General features: G+C 40.4%; 1 protein-coding gene across 22 annotated transcripts in view; it reads right to left on the bottom strand.

The window, feature by feature from the left end:
• ATP2B2 (ATPase plasma membrane Ca2+ transporting 2) overlaps positions 1 to 19252 on the bottom strand; it is a 375734-nt gene that overhangs the window by 15681 nt on the left and 340801 nt on the right. For all 22 annotated transcript variants that reach the window (XM_056501190.1, XM_056501182.1, XM_056501187.1 and 19 more), the window contains 4 exons: positions 11645 to 11858; positions 8987 to 9198; positions 7089 to 7196; positions 3321 to 3503 (listed from right to left, as the gene is read on the bottom strand). In XM_056501190.1, the coding sequence (XP_056357165.1) occupies positions 3321 to 3503; positions 7089 to 7196; positions 8987 to 9198; positions 11645 to 11858 (717 nt within the window). The remainder of the gene's footprint in view (positions 1 to 3320; positions 3504 to 7088; positions 7197 to 8986; positions 9199 to 11644; positions 11859 to 19252) is intronic.

The following is a 19252-nucleotide window of genomic DNA, read 5'->3' as shown; positions in this document are numbered from 1 at the left end:
TCTTGACAGCAATGACTTTCGCTGCTGGAAGGTTTGAATTGTTCAAGAGAAGATCACTTGAAGGTTCAAGAGCAAAGTTTTCATGTTTTCTACAAGAAAAATGAAGGGTGAAAAATGCAATCCAGCACCTCTGAGTGGTTTTTAGCATCTGAAGAGGAACAGTCTTCAAGTAGCAGTTACCCTCTCACCTGTTTTTTTTTATTTTTTCAGCTTTTCCTTTTATTCTCAGAACACTTCAGGCAGTTGTTTCCCACCTGATGCAGATAAAACAAACTGAATTTCAGGATGAATGAAGCAGAAGAGGAAAGAATCAGGCTGGGGGTGTAAAATCCTGACAAGCTTGAGAAGTTTTTGAATCTCCTCACTTCAGAACGTTTCCATTCTCAAATATGAGGGAACTAAAGAAACTTTCAATATACAAAAGAGGTGAGATGCATATTTTTTCTGGTTTTCCCTCAGATTATGCAGTTTTGCCTGAAGGTGAACTTGATGAACTTCCCAAAGGCTGTTAAGCCTTCCAAGAGGGTGTGATCAGTCTTGTCTTCCTTCAGAATGAAGAATTTGTGAGAACAGCAGCAAAAACTTGGAAAAAATTTGCAGAAAACTGTTAGAAAGTTTTGTGTCTATGCAACTTCAGACCTCTTTCAGATTCTCCTCAAACCTGCATATCTGAGATAAGCCATTTGTGAAGCTTCACCCCTCAGTGGCCATCTGAGAAGGAAGGAAACACTTCCATTCAGAGATTCTCTATTGCATATTTATCAGACAACAAAACATCTAAATGAACAAAGGGATGCCAAAAAGAGCATCAGAAGTTGATAGCCAGTCTCTATGCTATGTGCATTTTTCATATATCCTCCTTTCAAATAAAATTATGCATGTCTTCACAGAAACAGAAAAATCCTGATGGAAATCCCTCCTCTGAGAGAGGGTGTAGGCAGAAAATCTCATTGACACTGCAAAGTTTTGTCAGTTTGGATGGGTTAAGGTGGGAGCACTCCAAGGAAGATGTGTTGGTTATCTGCAAACAACAGCCAGCCTGTTGGAGGTTCTCTGCTTCAGCAGTGGAGCTTTGCTGGCAGCTGTGGCCATCTGTCCAATAGTGAATGGAGAGAAAATAAGGGCAAATAATCCAATTTACAGCACAAGTGAGGAAACTGGTGGTGTTGGGATTGAATGACCAATCTGGTCCTGAACCCAGAGTTTCATCCTAGTCTGCCATCAGAGATATAAAATGAGGGGATGATGTTCTACCTTCTTATTCCTCATCTCCAGGAGTGCATTACACAGCAGAGGATTCCTGCAAATCCTCCCAGGGATGCTAAAGACCCCCCAGTCTTCTTCCAGGAGCTCTTCTTTTGCTGACCTCCTGAGAAATGTGTTATAGGGGAATTAATTCACCTGGAAAGATCCCAAAGCAGGGATTAAATTTGACCTAAATCCATCACTCTCCACTGCACACCTGGGCATTGATTTGGAATCTGTTACCCCATTTTCTTTTTCTTTTTTTTTTTCTTCATTATCATTCCACAGATGTGAAATGGATGGGAGGAAAAAAAAGTCATTGAGTCAATAAAACAAGAAGAAAAATCACAGAGGCCTCTTGGCAGAAAGGAGGGAGACAACCTACATGAGGTGCTTCTACAACTAAGAGCAGAAAGGAAACCAAGATGGATGTTAGCAAAGAGATATAATTATTGTTCATTTGGGTTTAAGCAGTGTAAAAGAATCATTTCTCTGTGAATTAAGTGGACAAAGAGATGCAGAACTAAAAGCTACCTCTCAGACTACAAAGAGAACTGCAAGGATGTAATTTGCTTTGTGTGGCTTGAAGTTGTTTACACTCACCCCAACCAGAAAGACATCCTGACAGAAGTGCCAACAGGCAACACTCCTCCTACAGCCACCAGGGAGAAAAGAATGCACATTTAGAGGTCATCTTGCCCTGAAGGTCACCAGCACCTGGGCACCTCTGAAATTTGAATTTTCTCTAGTGATGAGTGCTCTTGACTCAATGGAGTCAAGACACACTGGAAGCTGAAGATCCGTATTTAATCACTTACCACAGAGCCCTGGGAATTCCCAGCTCTTCATCTCTCTACCACCAGTTTCCACCCTCTTTATTGATGCTCTGCAGATGCAGCCAAGAGACCTCACTGCCCTAATTTGACTTCATTCCATTATTTTTTTGTATAAATTCATGGCTGCATCTCCCCCCCCCCCAAAAAAAAAGTATCAATTTGCAGATGTGAAAAAGCAGAATGTGCTGTTTATCTTGGATGAAGGCAAAACCCAAAATCTTCTGAGACAAAAATGTTCTTTAGAAGATTCTTTCAAGAAAAAAAGATCTTTTTCTTAATTATTCACCTCTTTTTCTTGTCAGGCTCATGTAAAACACGCACATCTGATGTGGTGAGATCTGTTCTCTGCTGCAAGCTGGCAGAAATACTTGATCTTAGAAAGATCAAGCAGAGCACACCTGAGTGCAATGAAACACTTCACTGTGATGGAAAAGGCAAAATACTTCACATGATTTTCTTCAGCACTCCAGGATAAATTTCACAGCTCCTTAACCTGCACTATATTTAGCACCATGATGCAGTGCACAGGTCTGGTATATTAAAAAATGCCGTGGATTTTTGTGTTTGGCAAAAGCTGGGGAGAGATATTGCTCAGGAATCGTTCCTAATAGCCAACTCTTACACCTCAATATTTAATGGCTGCTTAATTCCTACTAAAATCCAGAACCACATTTTTCATTACCTAATAGGAAAGAAAATCAATCCCTTTTAATCGTGATTGATGCGTGGCAGTGCCAGAACTGAGCAGATTTATTTTTTTTAATCACATTGCACGTCATACTTCAGACTCAATTTCAATTATTCTGTTAGTGCAGCAATGGCAGCAACAATGCTTTTTTTTTTTTTTTTTTTTTTTTTTTAGCAAATCAAACAATACATTTTAGAAAGCTTTCAGAACACTCTGCAAGCTGATGTTGGCCAAGCAGCACAATCTTATGAGCTGTCATCACTCTAGGAGAAAAAGAACATCCAGTCATGGTATTCTCAAATCACAGATTCCTGCTTTTGCATTTTAGCATTTTATAGCTTTTCAGTTTATCTCTTCTGCTGCACACACCCCCTTTGCTCAGTTCCCCTAGTTGGTTTTTCATCTTTTTCCTTCAAGAACAATTAACCAGTGCCATCCTCCACACCCACAAACACTCTGTGGTTTTCCTGTTAATGATGTCTTGCCTTGATCTCACATAAATCATTTCTTTGGGTGTTTTTAGACCTTGTGGGCATTTATTTTTAGCATACCTGGGTTTGGATTCTGTTGAGGCCTCGGAACCAGAGGATTTGTCCACGTCGGAGTTCTCTCTCTGCATGATCTATTTCTTCAACATCTTCATTGAGTTCTTCCTCAGGGACCTCCTCCTTCTCAGTGAGCCTCCCTGCCTCCTTTAAAAACTTTAGCCTACTTGTTGGGATGGTTGCAATGACCTAAAATTATAAAAAAATACTGAAAACATAAGCTTCATTCAAGAGCAACAGCATAACAATCTGCTAATTACAAAAGAGCAATCATATTTTAGTAAGATCTATCCAGGTGAGCACTTTGCATTTGGACAACTCCATTTTAGTCCCAAAAATATTTAATTTACTGTGTAAACAATCAGCACCACTAAACCACAGTGTGGAGCAGGTTCAAGGCTGGGAAAAGTCTTATCAATAAAACAAATGGAAGATAAAACAAGATGGAAATATTTTAATGTAATTATGTAAAGACAACCAGATTGGGAGCTCTGCAATTAGAGTTTGGGTATTTGTAATAACTTATGGTAATGGGAGGTGAAAATTCATTGTATCTCATGCTGATAAATCTTCTCACACTCCCTTGGTTCATGGATTCAGCTTCCCTTTGTTCCAGCAGCTGGAATGCTTTTCTGGCATTTATCAAAACTGAGTTTTCTGAAAGGTGTGGATCTGGCTGTCAGATTTCTCATAGGGCTCTCTCACACTCTGTGTCCTTACTACAATAAATTCTGATTAACTTAACCCCTCTTCTTATTTTTTTTTGTCCACCCAAGTGGTCCTTGGAAGCAATTATTAGAGGAGAATAATCTTTAAAAATTGCAGATACTGTAGCTGGACAATTACTTTAAATCCATTTCAGTGTTACTCTGTTGGGCAGTGATTTTCTCTTTGTTCCAATTCCTTGCATAAAACCAGGAGCAAATCATGACAATTTAAACCAGACATGACCTGGAACATACTGAATGCTTCAAGTAAATCTCCTACAAAGCAAATTATTAGACCCACTTAGCAAAAAACTGCTGCAATTTTCTTTTTTGACTTCATTTCAGCAATGAGCAACCACAACTGTGAAGCTCAGATGTGTGAAAAATGAAGAGAAAACCAAAACAGCTGCAGGAAAATTGGTGAGGAGAGATTTTTTTTTTTTTTTTTTGGTAAACTGGAATGGATGCAGTGAAGACACATAGAAAGATTCTGGATATTTTCAGGGTGAAAGCAAACCTTTGAGTCTGCTGAGGGTCTCCTTGAGCTTCATGATACAGTTTTAGTACAATGTTTTTAAAGAGAGATTGAAGAAAAAGAAAATACAGTTTCTACACTATTATAAAACCTTTTTAAAGGGGGGTTGAAATACAAGGTGCAAATGGAAAATGAATGGTGTGACATGAGCAAAGACAGAAGAGGAGATAAAAAGAAAGGGTAAATTCTCATCAATTAAATACTTACTGAAAGTCCTTCAGCCTCCCTTTCAAACTACAGAAAAACTACAGAGAAACTACTAGAAACTCTGGGATCTGATAAAAATGATGGTGATAAAGGATTTTTAAGCCAATATTAATAAAAATAACTGTATTGGGTCAGGACTGTGTGTGACAGAATGTTCCTGTCTTGCAGCACCTCAGCCAAGCTGATGAGACTCTGCTCTAATTCTTTTCTTAAGGTGTTTCCATGGCTTTTTTGATTATTCATTAATTTTCTGTGCCTGCCACCCACCCAGTGGAGGGCACAGACTCAATAATTCAGATTAAAGAACTAAATATTATTCCCAGAAAAATGATCACAGTTTTAATAAGTGATCAGTAATTCTGGGAATGGGATATGAAAGACTTCAGAAAGGCTTGGATTTCAGAGGAGATGGGAGCTGCTAGAAAACTGTCCCTCAAAGTATCTCAAAGTGACTTCCTGGAAACTGCTCCTTACATTCCTTTCAGAAGTGCCTGCTCTGACACCAAAATCTAGAAATCTTGATTGCTTTCCATGGCTCACAAGAACAGAGGGTTCAGGATGTGGATTAAAAAAAATTAAGAATAACAGATTTGTTTTGTGCTGAATGAGAATGAGTCACAGCAGCAGAGAAAAGGCTGAGACAGAAGAGAAACATCACTGCTAAAGGAAAAGAATTCTCTCTCACTGAAGAGCTCCATGAAGAAAAGCCTTTACAGACTGTAAATCATATAAATATGGAAATAATTGATCAGCTTTAGAGTCCTTTTTTATCTTCTGGTCACTAAATATTGACCACAAGACAGATCTTTTCCCCCTCTGTATTTGCTTTCTTCTCAGTGATAAAACTGTGGAGGTGTCCCAATACCAGTTTTAATTTAATGTCTAAGGTCTCACAATAAATCTGGGGCAAATAAAGCAAAAAAAACATGTTGATATTAGTATTAGTTCTTGATGGTTATGTAGAAGCCACAGTTAACAAAATTTAGAAGCCAAAAAATTGGTCAAAGGCTGTGGGAAATTTTCACAGCTGAATAAAACACTCTGGATTCTTCTCCCTCTCCCTGCTTGACTTCCCCTTTCTCCAAAAGTTGGTATATTTTCCCAAGAGTTGGAAAAACACCCAAAAAATAATTCCTTTCTGAGATTATCAAACTGATTTTAGGTCTTCCTCCTGGCAAGGCCTTAAATCAAATCCCAACCTCAAGTAATAATTACAGCAGAATCCTCTAATCGTGGTGGTTTTCAGCCAGAGATGCATTAAAAGCAGTTCTGAGCTTATTTCTAAGGAAAAATGAGGCCAAACTGTCAAAAAAAAGTTAATTTTTCCCCCAGAAGAGAACAAATAATCAGATTTGAGAGCAAGCATTTATTCACTGCAGTTCCAGCAGAACTCAACTGCAGTGGGCAATTTCTTGACTCTTCATTGAGGCAAACTCTGGATCTACAAATCTCTTTACATCTGAGAGAAAAAAATGTAACTTCACATTTTTCTTTACTGCACCAGGTGGCAACAACTTAAATACCCTCTCAATGCATTCAGAGGTGAAAAAATATTAATAACTTTGCAACCTGTGTTTGCACATAAAAGAATAATAGAATGTATATAGAATATGAATAATGTAGAATGTTAACAATACTGATTGTGTCTGTATATCACTTCCAGATAGTTAATCCCAATTTATTTAATATCATCTCACTGGCATTTGTTTCTTCATCAATATGTAATTAATTATAATATATAATTATCCATTAGCCAATGATGACAGAGGATATAGCAGAAATTGAAAAGGACTTGTTAATTTAACTGCCATTTTCTACAACTATTGAAGGCAAAAAAAAAAAAAAATTTCACTCCCTTTTCCATCCTTCACACACAGAATTAGGTGGATGGAGAATCACTGCAGGAATATTTTAAAGGCACTGGAATTTTCCCTATAAAAGTAGCCAGAATGGCAATTTCAGCAAGGGAATGAGTTGGTTGGCCTAGAACTGGAACTTCATTTCAGCTCCAAAACTTTGCCACATCCTACAGGAGGAATTCTGTCCCAGGGAAGGTCACAGTGCATTTGATTTGCTGCATTTTTTTGTGACTAAAGGACTAAAGTTGTGACTCAACATCTTTCACAAAGAAAACCTAACTGAAGATGGCCCTGGTGATAGCACAGCCTGCTAGAAAGGAAAGATATGAAAATTAAAAAAACAACCCAAAGGAACAAAGGGATAAATTATCCTTACTAATAAATCTCTCCTTGAAGCTCTCAGAGAGCACAAGGAAATAACAGGAATATTAACAATATTGGAATGTGCAGCTTCCTGAATGCTTACCTGACCCCAGACCAGCTCTCCTAATCCAATAAATACACACCACATCCACTGGTCCAGCTGCAGGGGAGAGCAGCTGAATGGCTTTCCTCCAAACTGGACAATTACTATCTACAAAGAGAAACAGGGAGGAAAAGGGGTCAGTTTTTCAAGGGGAAAAGGCAACAAAACTAAAAAAAAAACAAAACCAGATTTAAAAAAACCCAAAACACTGCAGAATTTTGGTCCCCAAAAAACCCCATCAAACCCCACAGACTTCTGCATCCCTAATTAAATATGAGAAAAAGCCACACCAGTTCAGACTAAAGTTCCTCAGCCTCATATTTAACAGTGGTCAGATAAGAATAGTCAGGAAGAAAGAGAACAGGACAGTCCCCATGTGCTCTCCCAGCTCCTGAGCATTCTAGGCTGGGGATTTATTGACCTTGATCCAGGTTATTTTGGAATGCCCATTGCTAGAGAGACTTTTCCCTCTGAGTAACATATTATTGTGTATTTACACATGTGCATCATAGAGAGACAGAGGGCACAGAAAACTCCAGATCTGTTGGAGGAAGGGGGATAACAACACACACAATCTGAGCAGACTGAGCAGGTTTTGCTAACTGAAAATCAGATAGTATTGATATTTCTTGTTAATATTGCTGCTGCAAAATCAGGGACTTTGAAATCACATCCAGAGATTTAAATTGCCCAAGTTTTAAACTCATGATTTTGAATTAGCTGTTAAAGGCCATCACTGTGAAGTTCTGCTCAATCACTGCTGCCCTTCCTCCAATATTGAGTTTATTGAAGAGTTTCCCTTTTCAGATCACTGTAGCCCAAGTTCAAACTGCTCTTCCCTCCTCTCAAGTGAAAAGTGCCAATAGTGAGCTGCCACTGCAGAGCTGAGCAATAATAACAAGATAAAAATAGATTTCTAAATGATAGTATCAAATAATATCAAGTACAGGATGGATGCCAGAAAAAAAATGTATGAAGGAGCAGAAGTAATTGTTACAGAAGAAAAACTTGGGAAAAAATGTGTTATTGTGATTATGTTCACTTGTGATGGGGAAGCAAATTCAAGAGAGGAATCACAATCCAGGGGCATTATTGCTGGGAATACTGAGCAGCATTGGCAGTGGCATTGAACAGAACTGTTCACCATCAGCGATTTGAAGGTAAATTTGTCTTTTCAAGGAGTAATAAATAATTGTAAAATGCTTTGTTGGTATGCTATTAAATAATTTCTTCTTTAAAAACTAGTTACAATATCAATGATGGCTGTTATTACTGCACATGCTAAGATTAATTTAAGAATTAACCTAGTTATAAGGATCAAAATTTCTGTTTATTAGTATGGCTACATAACATTTTCCATTATTAACACTTGTATTGATTGAGAAAATACATTAAACCAGGTGGTTTGCTATTAAATGGGTCTCCTGCAGCACAGAGAAGAAAAGCCCCAAACAACTTAGGGTGGATTTCTGATGAACAGTAACTGCTTTGATGCCTTAAGTTTTAGTTTTAATGTTTTCCAGACTCTGTACTGCATTAGAGTGTGACTGTGAACTCCATATAAAGTGTTAGCAAGCTCTCCTCAAAGCTCAGTCAGACAAAAATCCTTTTCCAGCCCCAGAACCAAGGACACCGCTGCAGCTTCAGCCCCAAAAAGTGCAAACAGCAGAGAAATCTGGGAGGGTGGGACTGCAGAACCTGGAGCTGGAATTAGACAAGATGGAAAAGGGCCAAAACTTATAAAAGTGTGAGAACTCATGACTCTTTAGTCCATCTTGGGTGTAGCCACCTTTGGGTTCTTGCACTGCCCAAGGTGCATCCCTTGAAGGGCTTTTATTAAAACTTGAACTCTGGCCCAGGGAGCCTCTCCAGGATGAGATTCCTGCCCAGAGCATTACCTGAATGGCGAATGTGCCCAGGACAATGGTGCAGAAAATGGGATTTCTGAAGATGCCGTCGAAGACGTTCCTCTCGCCGTGGATTTTGCGGGCGTTGATCTCGTTGAAGAGCTGCATCATGACAAAGGTGTTGAAGATGATGGTGTAGTGCTCAGAAGGAGGAGAGTGAAGCGGGGCGTTCCTCCCACTGTCAATCTTAAACATTTTCTCACCTAGGTGTAAGACAAAAAATTAAATTTTCCTCTGGAACGAATCAAACCAATTTATATTCCCCTTGATTTCTTTAGCCTGTTGCCTTCTCTGCTCTGCTTTAACACATTTCTAGGTAAAACTTCTCTTGCACCAATGAGCAAAACACATCTCAAGTGAGCAAGAAGCTTAACTCTTCACCTGCACTGATATTGTCAGTCCTACTCTTATCTACCCAGCCAGGAATTACTGCAAGCACTCAATTCTTTCAGGTGCAACAAAATCTTAAGGTCATTGCCAGTGTGTTTGAATTTTCTGCAGTGGTTGGAAGCCACCCCTCTTCATTAGGATTTACCCATTTACTAGTCCAGTAACTTCTGCCAAGCATTGAGAGATATCAATGACAAAAACCACAAACATTCGTGGTTTTAAATAGATTTGGGGTTGATCAGCAGCTGGCACTGCTGTTTAGTTTGATAATTTGGCTTTCACTTGTTGATCTGACCAATCAAAAAGCAAGATACAACCCATGATAAGTAACTATGAAAATATGGTGAGTTTTGAAAAATTAAAGATTTTTTTTTTTATTCCATAGTGACAGGACCAGCCTGTGAATTTTGGATTTCTGATGTCTCAAAAACATTTACTGTATGTTCAAACACAATGTATTTCTAAAAAAAAAAAAAAAAAAACAGATAAAAACTTGATTTGCTGGTCTCTGAAGAAACCTCCTAAAAAAGAAATGAATTATTATTTGATCAAAATAGAAATGATTCTCATTAATTTGAAATTTTATTATTGAAGCACTGAGTTTTGCACATCATGTCACTGCAAAGTTGAGCCTTGTGGGGTTTAGAAAGGAAAATGATATTTCCAAGGCTTATCAGAAAATTCTCTGGGATGTGTTCTTCCAAGTATGTAGGAGTCTTCCAAAGACACACAGGAGCAATTGGAATAGAGGGGAAAGCCTGGTTTGCTTTTCATCTGGCTCAGTATAAAGGATTTTAAACCATAAAACTCATCAAAGAGCCATTCTAACTCTCCATAAAGTTCACAGAAATTCTTGTTCCAAGATTCATATCGCATGAATTACCAGGAGTTTCTTCACCTGTTTCAGAGAACCTGAAATGCCAATTTCCTAATGCAGATAGTCTCAAAATTCCCTGTAAATCTAACAATGTTAGAGACCACCTCTCTTCAGAAACCTGGCAATTCTTTTGGTTTAATTCCACTGTGAATCTCCTCTGAGCATCCCAGCTAAGCCCAGATGGCCATAAAGTGGACAGGGCTTTCACAATGGAGCTCAAAAACCACCTAAAAATTATAAATTTACATTTGCAGCTTATCTGAAAGTCTGTATATAAGGGGGAAAAGAAAAACAACCTGAAAGACAACACATGTGATTTAACAGCAACTACAAAGTGACAAGAAGACAATACCCAACTGAAAAAATCATCTGTCCTTTGAGAGGGTTCAGTTATTATTGTGGAGCAACAAAATCTATTATTAGCTCCCACTATTCCCTGCAGCAAGAAACATTTCTGCTCCCTCCCTCCCCTCTCCAAAATACAACCTATAAAAAGCATCCGTTGCCAGCAAGGCCTGAAGAAGAATCCAGTAATCCAATAAATTAGACTTCTTGCCCCCTTTTAATATCCATTCCAGAAATTAAATGTCAAAGCAGAGTGTTATTTGTATCACTTAATGCTGATTACTTACTTTCCATACCACTTAAGATCAACATTATTTCTGGACTGTGGACAACTCTTTGCTCTGGGTAAAATGGATTTTGATTTTTACTGTGGTTTGTTCTGTGGGTTTTTAAAATTTGTTTTTATGTCACTCCTCACCATGACAAGTCTCACAATGGAATTTCAGTATAGAAGCAGCAGGGTGGATGTTGGATTTGGGCTATGAGAGCAGGGAAAGGATATAGCAGCAAAGGCTCTTCATGCCATGGAGAAGCAAAAATCCCTTTATTTAAAGAAACACTACACTTATATAGAGTAGTTAGTGGTAGCAAGGATAGAATTGATTTCATTGGTGCAAGAGAGGTGACACCCTGGTAAAAATGCTTTTGTGGAAACAATCACGTCTCTCACACACTCTGCAGGTGCATTATCATTATTATCATTCCTTTCTCTTACGTTTTCCTTGAGCAGCTGAGAAAACCCAAGGCTGCTTTCACCAGTATCCCACAGGTGGATACTCCTATTTCAGGGGCATTGATATAATCTTTTGCCAAAGTTTACAGGTCTGCCAAAGCCCAAACCTGTATTCTATGAAGAGAAAAAATCTCAGTGAGGCCTGAGGTGACAATATTTGGAAAGTGACTTCTGCCCTGCTCCCACCCAGGATAACGAAAGCGACTAACGCGCGTTAATTGGTTGCATTTAAAGCTTTTTTGACACTTTGGCCGCACGGCCCAGCTGCCTGTGAGCCCAGCAGCGAGCCTGGGCGGGCTCTCACCGACAAAGAGCAGGGTGAAGATGAGGGTGAGCTGGTAGACGGCGTGGCCCAGGATGTTCTTCATCATGGTGCGGGAGATGAGCGGCTTGTTGCGGCCGTAGGGTTTGCGCAGCAGCAGCGCCTCGGTCGGCGGCTCCGTGGCCAGCGCCAGCGAGGCGAACGTGTCCATGATCAGGTTCACCCACAGCATCTGCACGGCCTTCAGGGGAGAGTCCTGGGGGGAAAAGCAGGATTTGGGGTTTCCCAGGAAAACTCCGCGCTGCGGGTTCGTTTTTCCTCAGAAATGCCCGCGCTGAGCTACTGGGAACCTTCTTCTGCTCCTTGTGCAGGACCAGGAGCACAGTGACCTGCAGAGAGAAATCATCTCCCTGCAGGCATTTAACCAGCACCATTTGCCACCACAAAACTCAGAGCAAGCATGACTGACTCTTTACAACACCTACTGCAGTGCTCCCCTTTCCTTCATGCATCACGCGTGAATTTTCAGCTGAATATACATATAACTACAGAATCCAAGTTTCTCTCCTGGAAGAAAAATTATATTGAAACAGATTAAAAACTAACATCTCCTTTATACTAAAACCTTAAAAACTAACATCTCCTTTATACTAAAACCTCTTTTTTTTTTTTTTTTTGAGACAACTTTAAATTCTTGAAAATCTGTGGAACAATTACGGCGACATCTTGATACGTTGCACTTAAATAATCTCTTTAACCGTAGTGACATAATTTTTAAAAATATTATTGATATGATATTTTGATAGCAAAGATAATCTGAAACTTGTTAAACAATATCAAATGTGCGAAAGCAAGTCAATCTATTATTTTACTAGTAAAATGAAAGCACATTTGGAACTATGGAAATGGAATGAAAAACCCCAGATATTGGTATTTGATGCAGGCTGTGGTTTCTGAAGCAGCTCTCCAGTCACTAGAAGGAGCTCTTTCCTCACACAACCCCATAAAGTCTGTGGTCATAATACAGAGGACTTTAGGTCACATTTTAAAACCCCAAAGTAATTAAATACAGAAAAGTTAGATAGATCTCAAGAGAATGCTGGACAACTTGTAGGAAGTTTTGATGTGTAATTCACTGGGACAGCTGAGAGAAGGGAGAGATGTTTCAAGGAGCCAGCAGAGGAAAAACCAAAAAAACCACAACAACCTCCTGTATCTTTAGACTCTGTATAAAACAGGCAGCATAAGCAAAGTCTGCTTCCTGTTCAAAACTGACCATTTTTATGAGGGAAAAAAGAATCACCAAAGTAACAAGGCATCAACATGACAAATTCCATCATGAAATTGAGTTACTCTGCTGTGTGAAAGCTGGAAGAGGGAGCACTATTTTTATGTATTTCATTACCATGGTGCTGCAGCAGCGAAGAAAAAAAAAAACAACAATGTAGAGGGCAGGATACAAACTAAAGTAAAGCCAACAAAACTCCCTGAGAACGCTGCCTGTTTCTTCAAAGGGTTAAATGTTCATTTTTAATGAAATACCATAAAAGAACAGGGCCAACATGCATTCAGTGACCCAAGGACTGAGAGAAAACAAGGGTGAGTGCTTTGGTCTCTTGAGCATCTGGTTTAGATTCCAACTCTCCCTTGAGATACAATATATTTCCCTTTAAAAACACATTTTTAGCACATTTACACACATTTTGTTGCATTTCATTTGTTAAAAAACCCCCAAACTTTTGGCTTATTCAAAGGGATGGAGAAAAGCAACCTCCTGTTTCTAGATCTCTCAGGTTGGGTTCATGGTGGCAAGGAGCACAATTAGCATTAATAGATTCCTGACCTCTTGGTTATGGGTTGCAATAACTGTGCTTATCTGAAGAGCTCAGCTCACTCATTTGAAAGGCAGCTGCAGAAGCAGGAAATGTCTTTGCCTTTAGAGGTGGCTAAAAAACCACAAGTGATCAGGACAAACTTCATCCCAAATGGAGACCTCATTCATTTTTATTAACACTAGTGGCTCCAACAGAGAGAGCACTTGCAGTAAAAAGCAGTTTGTGGCTGGGGCTCACAGAGTGAAAGCACAAGTAGAAAGGAAAACATGTTTTCTGCTGGAGAATTTTCCTTGTCATGTTTTTGCCTGTCTTTTTAATAAGTTTGAGCAACGTCCTCTGCTTTGATCTGTTACAATAACTCAATTTCCACTTCACGCGCTGAATTCTCTGTCAATAAAACCAAATTTCCCTGTTCCATTTAATAGACAGAGTCAGAGATCCAGCCATATTCCCAGCAGAATGGAAAAGGCAGGTTATTTCAGCCTCTAAATCACACAACTGTAATTGGCAGTCATCAGTTTTGGCAACAACGTGTTCTCACCATTTCACACTGCCAATCACCTTGGGTGGCTGTGGTGCCCCTAATAATTATCTATTATTGGCAGTGCTGCACTGCTCAGTCGAGTGTGAGAGCCCATTCCAGGCTGAAGCCAAAACATTAAACACACATTAGTCTGGGCAGGCAGCAGAATGAAATTTCCACTGCAGCTCTGATTTCTGATTAGTTGGTGGAAACTGAGGAAAATTCATATCAGCTAAGGGGCTTGGGCTTCCACTGCAGATTTTAGTCACTTATGCAAGTGGGATGCAAATCCACCTCCTTTTCTCTGTGTTTCAGCCAGAGACCAGCCAGCTGACCAGCCAATAACTCTTAATTCCCTCTCTGAGAACTTTGGGGATGTGAACCACCCAAAATCACCACTTATTCATCAAATTCCTTTCACTTGACCTTGGAATAGGTTAGCCTTGGCCTAGAGGTAAAAGGAAAATGTCCCTTAAATCAAGTGATGTTACACTTCATCTTGGAAACACTTAAAAGTACAAATTGCCAAAGGCTGGAAATAAACTGCAAATCTTTTGTGACATGCAGAGCCTCACGAATTTCAGAGCTTGTTACTTTTGATTTAGATGACAATATGCAAGGGAACAAAAAGCTATTTTCTTCACCTTTACCTCTTTCTCCTGTATGCCACAGAACACATGCAGGGATTCATAAAAATGAGCATTTCTGGGAGTTACCTTTCTATACATTAATGCAAAAAAAGTCACTGTGCTGCTAGATCACACTGTCTGCTAATTGTATGGAAGTGGCATCCTCAATTCCCTTCCCATGCCTTGCCAAAACAAAGCTAAACAGTACAGGCGTTGATTTTATATTGCAGCTTTTTAAAGTTTGCCAGTGCTATTATTTTAGAATTTGCCAAGTACAGTTCTGCAGTAAAACATTATAACCACATAAATTACTGCCTTATACATGTAAGTATAGATCATCCTCATTTTTTTGAGCAAGACCTGTAAAAACAATCAGTGATTCATGCAGCAGTTCATTGCTACAGTGCCTTTTAATTAACATCCAATTTTCCAAACATAATGTCCTATGGAGTCACTGTTTTCAGCTCCTAATGTCTGCTAAAACATTAAGTCTTTCTCAAAGTGCAAGAATACTAATTTGAATGTAAAATGTTAAAACACAGCCTTTGTCCTCCCTTTCTTCAGTGCAACCTTTCTGAAGAGTTAAATTGCCTCAAGAGCTGGAGCCACAGACCGAACCTGGCACGGAGAGAAACCCACTTGCTTCATTGCTCCAGTGAAAAAAAAACCCAAAAAACTTTCCATTTGACTGAGCAGCATTTTAAAATCTTCATTTTGTTCCTAGCCAGATGACTGAGCAGCTGCAGAGGTGATGAGCTGACATCCTCTGGGTGCTGTGGGTGTGCTGGGGACAGGGTGAGCCCGTCCAGAGCCCTACAGGGCACCCCGAGATGGGGAGCAGTGACTCACTGCAGGCACAACACTCACAAGGATCCTGGGCACGGCTCCAAAGAACCACCCTCACCGAATCAATCAGGGGCTCTGCAAAACTGTTATGCAGAGAATGAAGTCAGAATATAAAAGTTTGTAACTCATAAACCCGCAGGAAAAACAAGCGATGGGTTTAAGCCGAGGCAGGGGCTGCGGAAGGGGAAGGACAGTTCTGCACACACTGGTCAGACCACCACACCCTGATCACACTCAAAGTCTGCAGTGGGCACCACGGGGAAGGCAGCAAGAGGGAACTGGATTAGATTAATTTAAAATAAGGTGAAGGAGCCCAGCTCAGCTGCACTGAGGCACACAAACCTCTCTGGGAGTAACCAGAGGTGTGAATCCCTCCAGGGTCTGTGCACACACAGGCACTGAGCTAAAACCAGCCCTGCACCCCAACTGAGGGCTCCTGAGTCACCTTCCCACCAGGGACCTCCCAAGCTCTGCTTTTCTGCATGACCCACATCTCAGAGCTCCTTATGTAAGCACAGACTCACAGCACACAGGTCCATTATTGCTGAAAATTCAGATCTTGTGGCTTACAGACAGAGCTGCTGTCAGCTGAAACAGGGCCCTGTGTAAGTGAGATCCCTTGGAGGGGTGGCTGTGCCCAGCCTGTCAGCAGGTGACACTGGATCTGTAATTCCTGTGCTGCTCAGAATGTGACTGCTGTCACCTTAACGTGGCTTGGTGCTGGGAGCCAGGGGAGACAAGAGAAACAACCATTTGCATTGGTCATGGACATAAAGGGCTCTTTGACAGCCCAGTTTGTCCTGCACAAGCTTTGTCTGGCACTGCAGCAGCACAGAGGGTCACAGACACTTTGCACACATCTTTATCTACTGAAACAGAGATGTGGGAGATCTCCTCCAACAGCAGCATCTTCCTGAAGCAGGCATTGGGAAGATGAAAAGTAAAACTGTATTTGCTTAAAATTAACAGAGTTAAACTAAAGAGCAGGTCCCTGAAGTGCAGTTGGCAAGGACCCTCACTTCATTAATCTATTTGGGAAAAAAAGCAGCAGATTATTAAAAAGGCCAATAATGGTCCCAGGCTCTGCCTAAGGATTTTCTTAAGCCTTTCCATGGGCCTCCCAAGGTGCTCTGGACCAAACAAATCATCTCCTGGGTGGGCAGTGCACTCTCTGGGTGCCCCTAGGAGAGCTGGCTTCACTCCCACCACACTCACACAGTCATTAATTATTGTATTAATACAGAATTGCTGTGGTTTCACTTGGAGTCCTGCAGGGAGATGACCACATCCCCATATTTACATGTGCACCAGAGCAATTGCAGGATCAAGACTGAATAAAATTAAACCCATTAAGTTGCAAAGCACAAGCCAAGTGTTCAAAATAAGTTAGTCCAAGCAAAGATTTTATTATCTTTGTACTTCCTTTAAGCACAAACCCAAAAGAGAAGGTGAGTGTAAAGGCAGCTTCATCCTGAAGCATCCCAGTGTGCTGGTTTCAGACAGATTATTTGAGAGGTGGCATGAGAAAGAACAGAACAAATGTTGTTACCTACAGAGAATTTTTCTCATTCTAGATGTGAAACATCACCAAGAGAACAGCCTGTGTAATGTTCATTAACCTGAATCTTAATGATGGACTGAAGCTGTATTCTGTGTGTCAGAGAAAGCCAAACTGATCACCTAAATCAAAGCAAAACTCAGCCCAGTGTGGACTTCTTTCATGCTCATTTTGAAGGTCACAGCAAGCTGTGCTGCCTTTAGGAAACATATATGGATTTAAGATATAAATAAATAATATAGAAATACATAGATCTATATATAAATACATAGATTTAAGCTGTGTTTGTTTTTTTAAGGACCAAGACATTTCAGTCAAAATCTGTCAGTCAGACCTGTGCACAGTTCTGCAGGTTTGATGTACATGTGTGCACCTAGACTGTTGTAGGCAAGATTTTTTTGGTAGAGTCCTGCACTTTGAGCTGGAGCTATTTTCATAGCAACCAGAGGGTACAGCATGTTCCCAAGTGCAATTTTTAGCAAGGCTTTCAAGCCAAACAGAATGTCCTTTGGCTGGCTGGAGTCAAAGCCTAACACAATAATGTGCATTTGTGAGGCAAAATCCTTCTTGAATGAGACAGAACTCGGAGCAGCTCGAGATTATTCATTGAGTGTAAACAGTGGCAAAGGACAGACCTGCTGCCTTCCTGCTTCCATTTCCACTTCAGCTGCTCCCACACCTTTCCTTTGGGTTTGCATCTTCACTGGCAAATTTAGGAGCTGCACCAGAATCTGTTTCAAAGCAGCCCAGGATTCCAGAGGTGTCCACTGAAACCTGGGAATAGGGACACCAGGGATGGTGTCACAGACCCCTGGGGCAAGAGAAATGCACTGGGCCTGATCCAAATCCTTCCAGAAGCCAAAGGAATGATTCAAAGGATGAAAAAAGCTCCAGAATTAAACAGGGGAATATGTTTGTACTGATAATGCACTTCACATCCACTTAGACTGGGTTTAAAATAGTCCTTGCACTGATCCAGCAAGGTTTAACCCCTTCAGGGATAAAAAAAAAAATATTTGGTTAACAAATAAAATGAGTTCCCTTTGTGCTTTCACAAAAAAACTGAAGAAATGCTGGGCATTGACCAAGAAATTTCACCTTAAACAAATGTTTATAACCAGACACTGGTTGTCAATAAAATCAGTTCCAGTGATAGTGCTGTCACCACCCTGTTCTGGCTGGTTTTGTACCACCTCTAAAAACCTCCCAGAGGTTCACTCCTTATTCCTGTGTTACCAGCACCAATCATTTCACAGCTGGGCATTTTCTCAATATCCTGGCAAATATTTCCAAAGGGAAATTCATCCAAATTTGCTGCAACACCACGAATTTTGTCCCCCAGCACAGGCTGAGTGGTGACAGGAAGGGACTCCAAGGCTCTGAACACCAGCAGCAGTTTGACCTCGTGGGTTTGTTGAGGCACCTGGGTTTCTGGTTGCAAGGATCAATTCCATGATTCCAGTGTAAGCCTAGCCTGGAGCAGAGCTGATGACTTATTCATTGCTTTGCTCAGGTGTGCCTGGGCTGAAATGTACCTGCTGAAACAGGTCTGGGCATCTGGGTGATGCACCAGGAGGGAAGCATCAGCTTTCCCACCCTGCATCCCAATCCAGGGAGGCGTTGTGTGACAGCACCTGTCTGCAGCATCTAAAATATACATTATTTTAGGGACTGACAGCACTAAAAACCACATTTTGTTATTTTCTCATTAAAACAAAAACCTTACACTGTACTGCATATATCCTGTTTACTCCCTAAAAGAAAAAAAAATAGCTTTATTGCCCCAAAAAAATTATAACTTGAGAAAACACATTTGCTTTGAGATATGCTTCTTGCAAATGACCTAGACATGTTGCACGTGCTCCAGGATTGCAATGAGGGATTAATGGAGTGGAAGAAAGAGAGGTCTAAGTCCAACTCTGTGTGCCATTTTATTGGTTTGTCATCTGCATCTGGAATTAAAAATAACTGCCTGAAAGCAACAAAATAATTTTATCAGTCAAAATGATTGGGGTTACTTCTGCCTGTCAGCACTGCTATCTTGAAAATAACCTCATTGCAATAATGCATAAAGAGTGTGTACTTATTAGTGCAGTATTCTGAGAGGAAAAGGTAAACTGATATATCTCCTTTCCCAGTCTATAGTGTTTTCTTTTTGACCATCACAGGCTCAGGGATGAAAACACTGAGGGAGGCAAAAAAGCTCCTAAAAGTGAGATTAATCCAGCCTGACGTCAGCAGCTCTTTAACCCTCAGCAG

This window comes from Oenanthe melanoleuca, chromosome 12 (assembly GCF_029582105.1).
Source record: "Oenanthe melanoleuca isolate GR-GAL-2019-014 chromosome 12, OMel1.0, whole genome shotgun sequence".
Classification (NCBI taxonomy): Eukaryota; Metazoa; Chordata; class Aves; order Passeriformes; family Muscicapidae; genus Oenanthe; species Oenanthe melanoleuca.
This window is presented reverse-complemented; position numbering and strand designations above follow the sequence as displayed.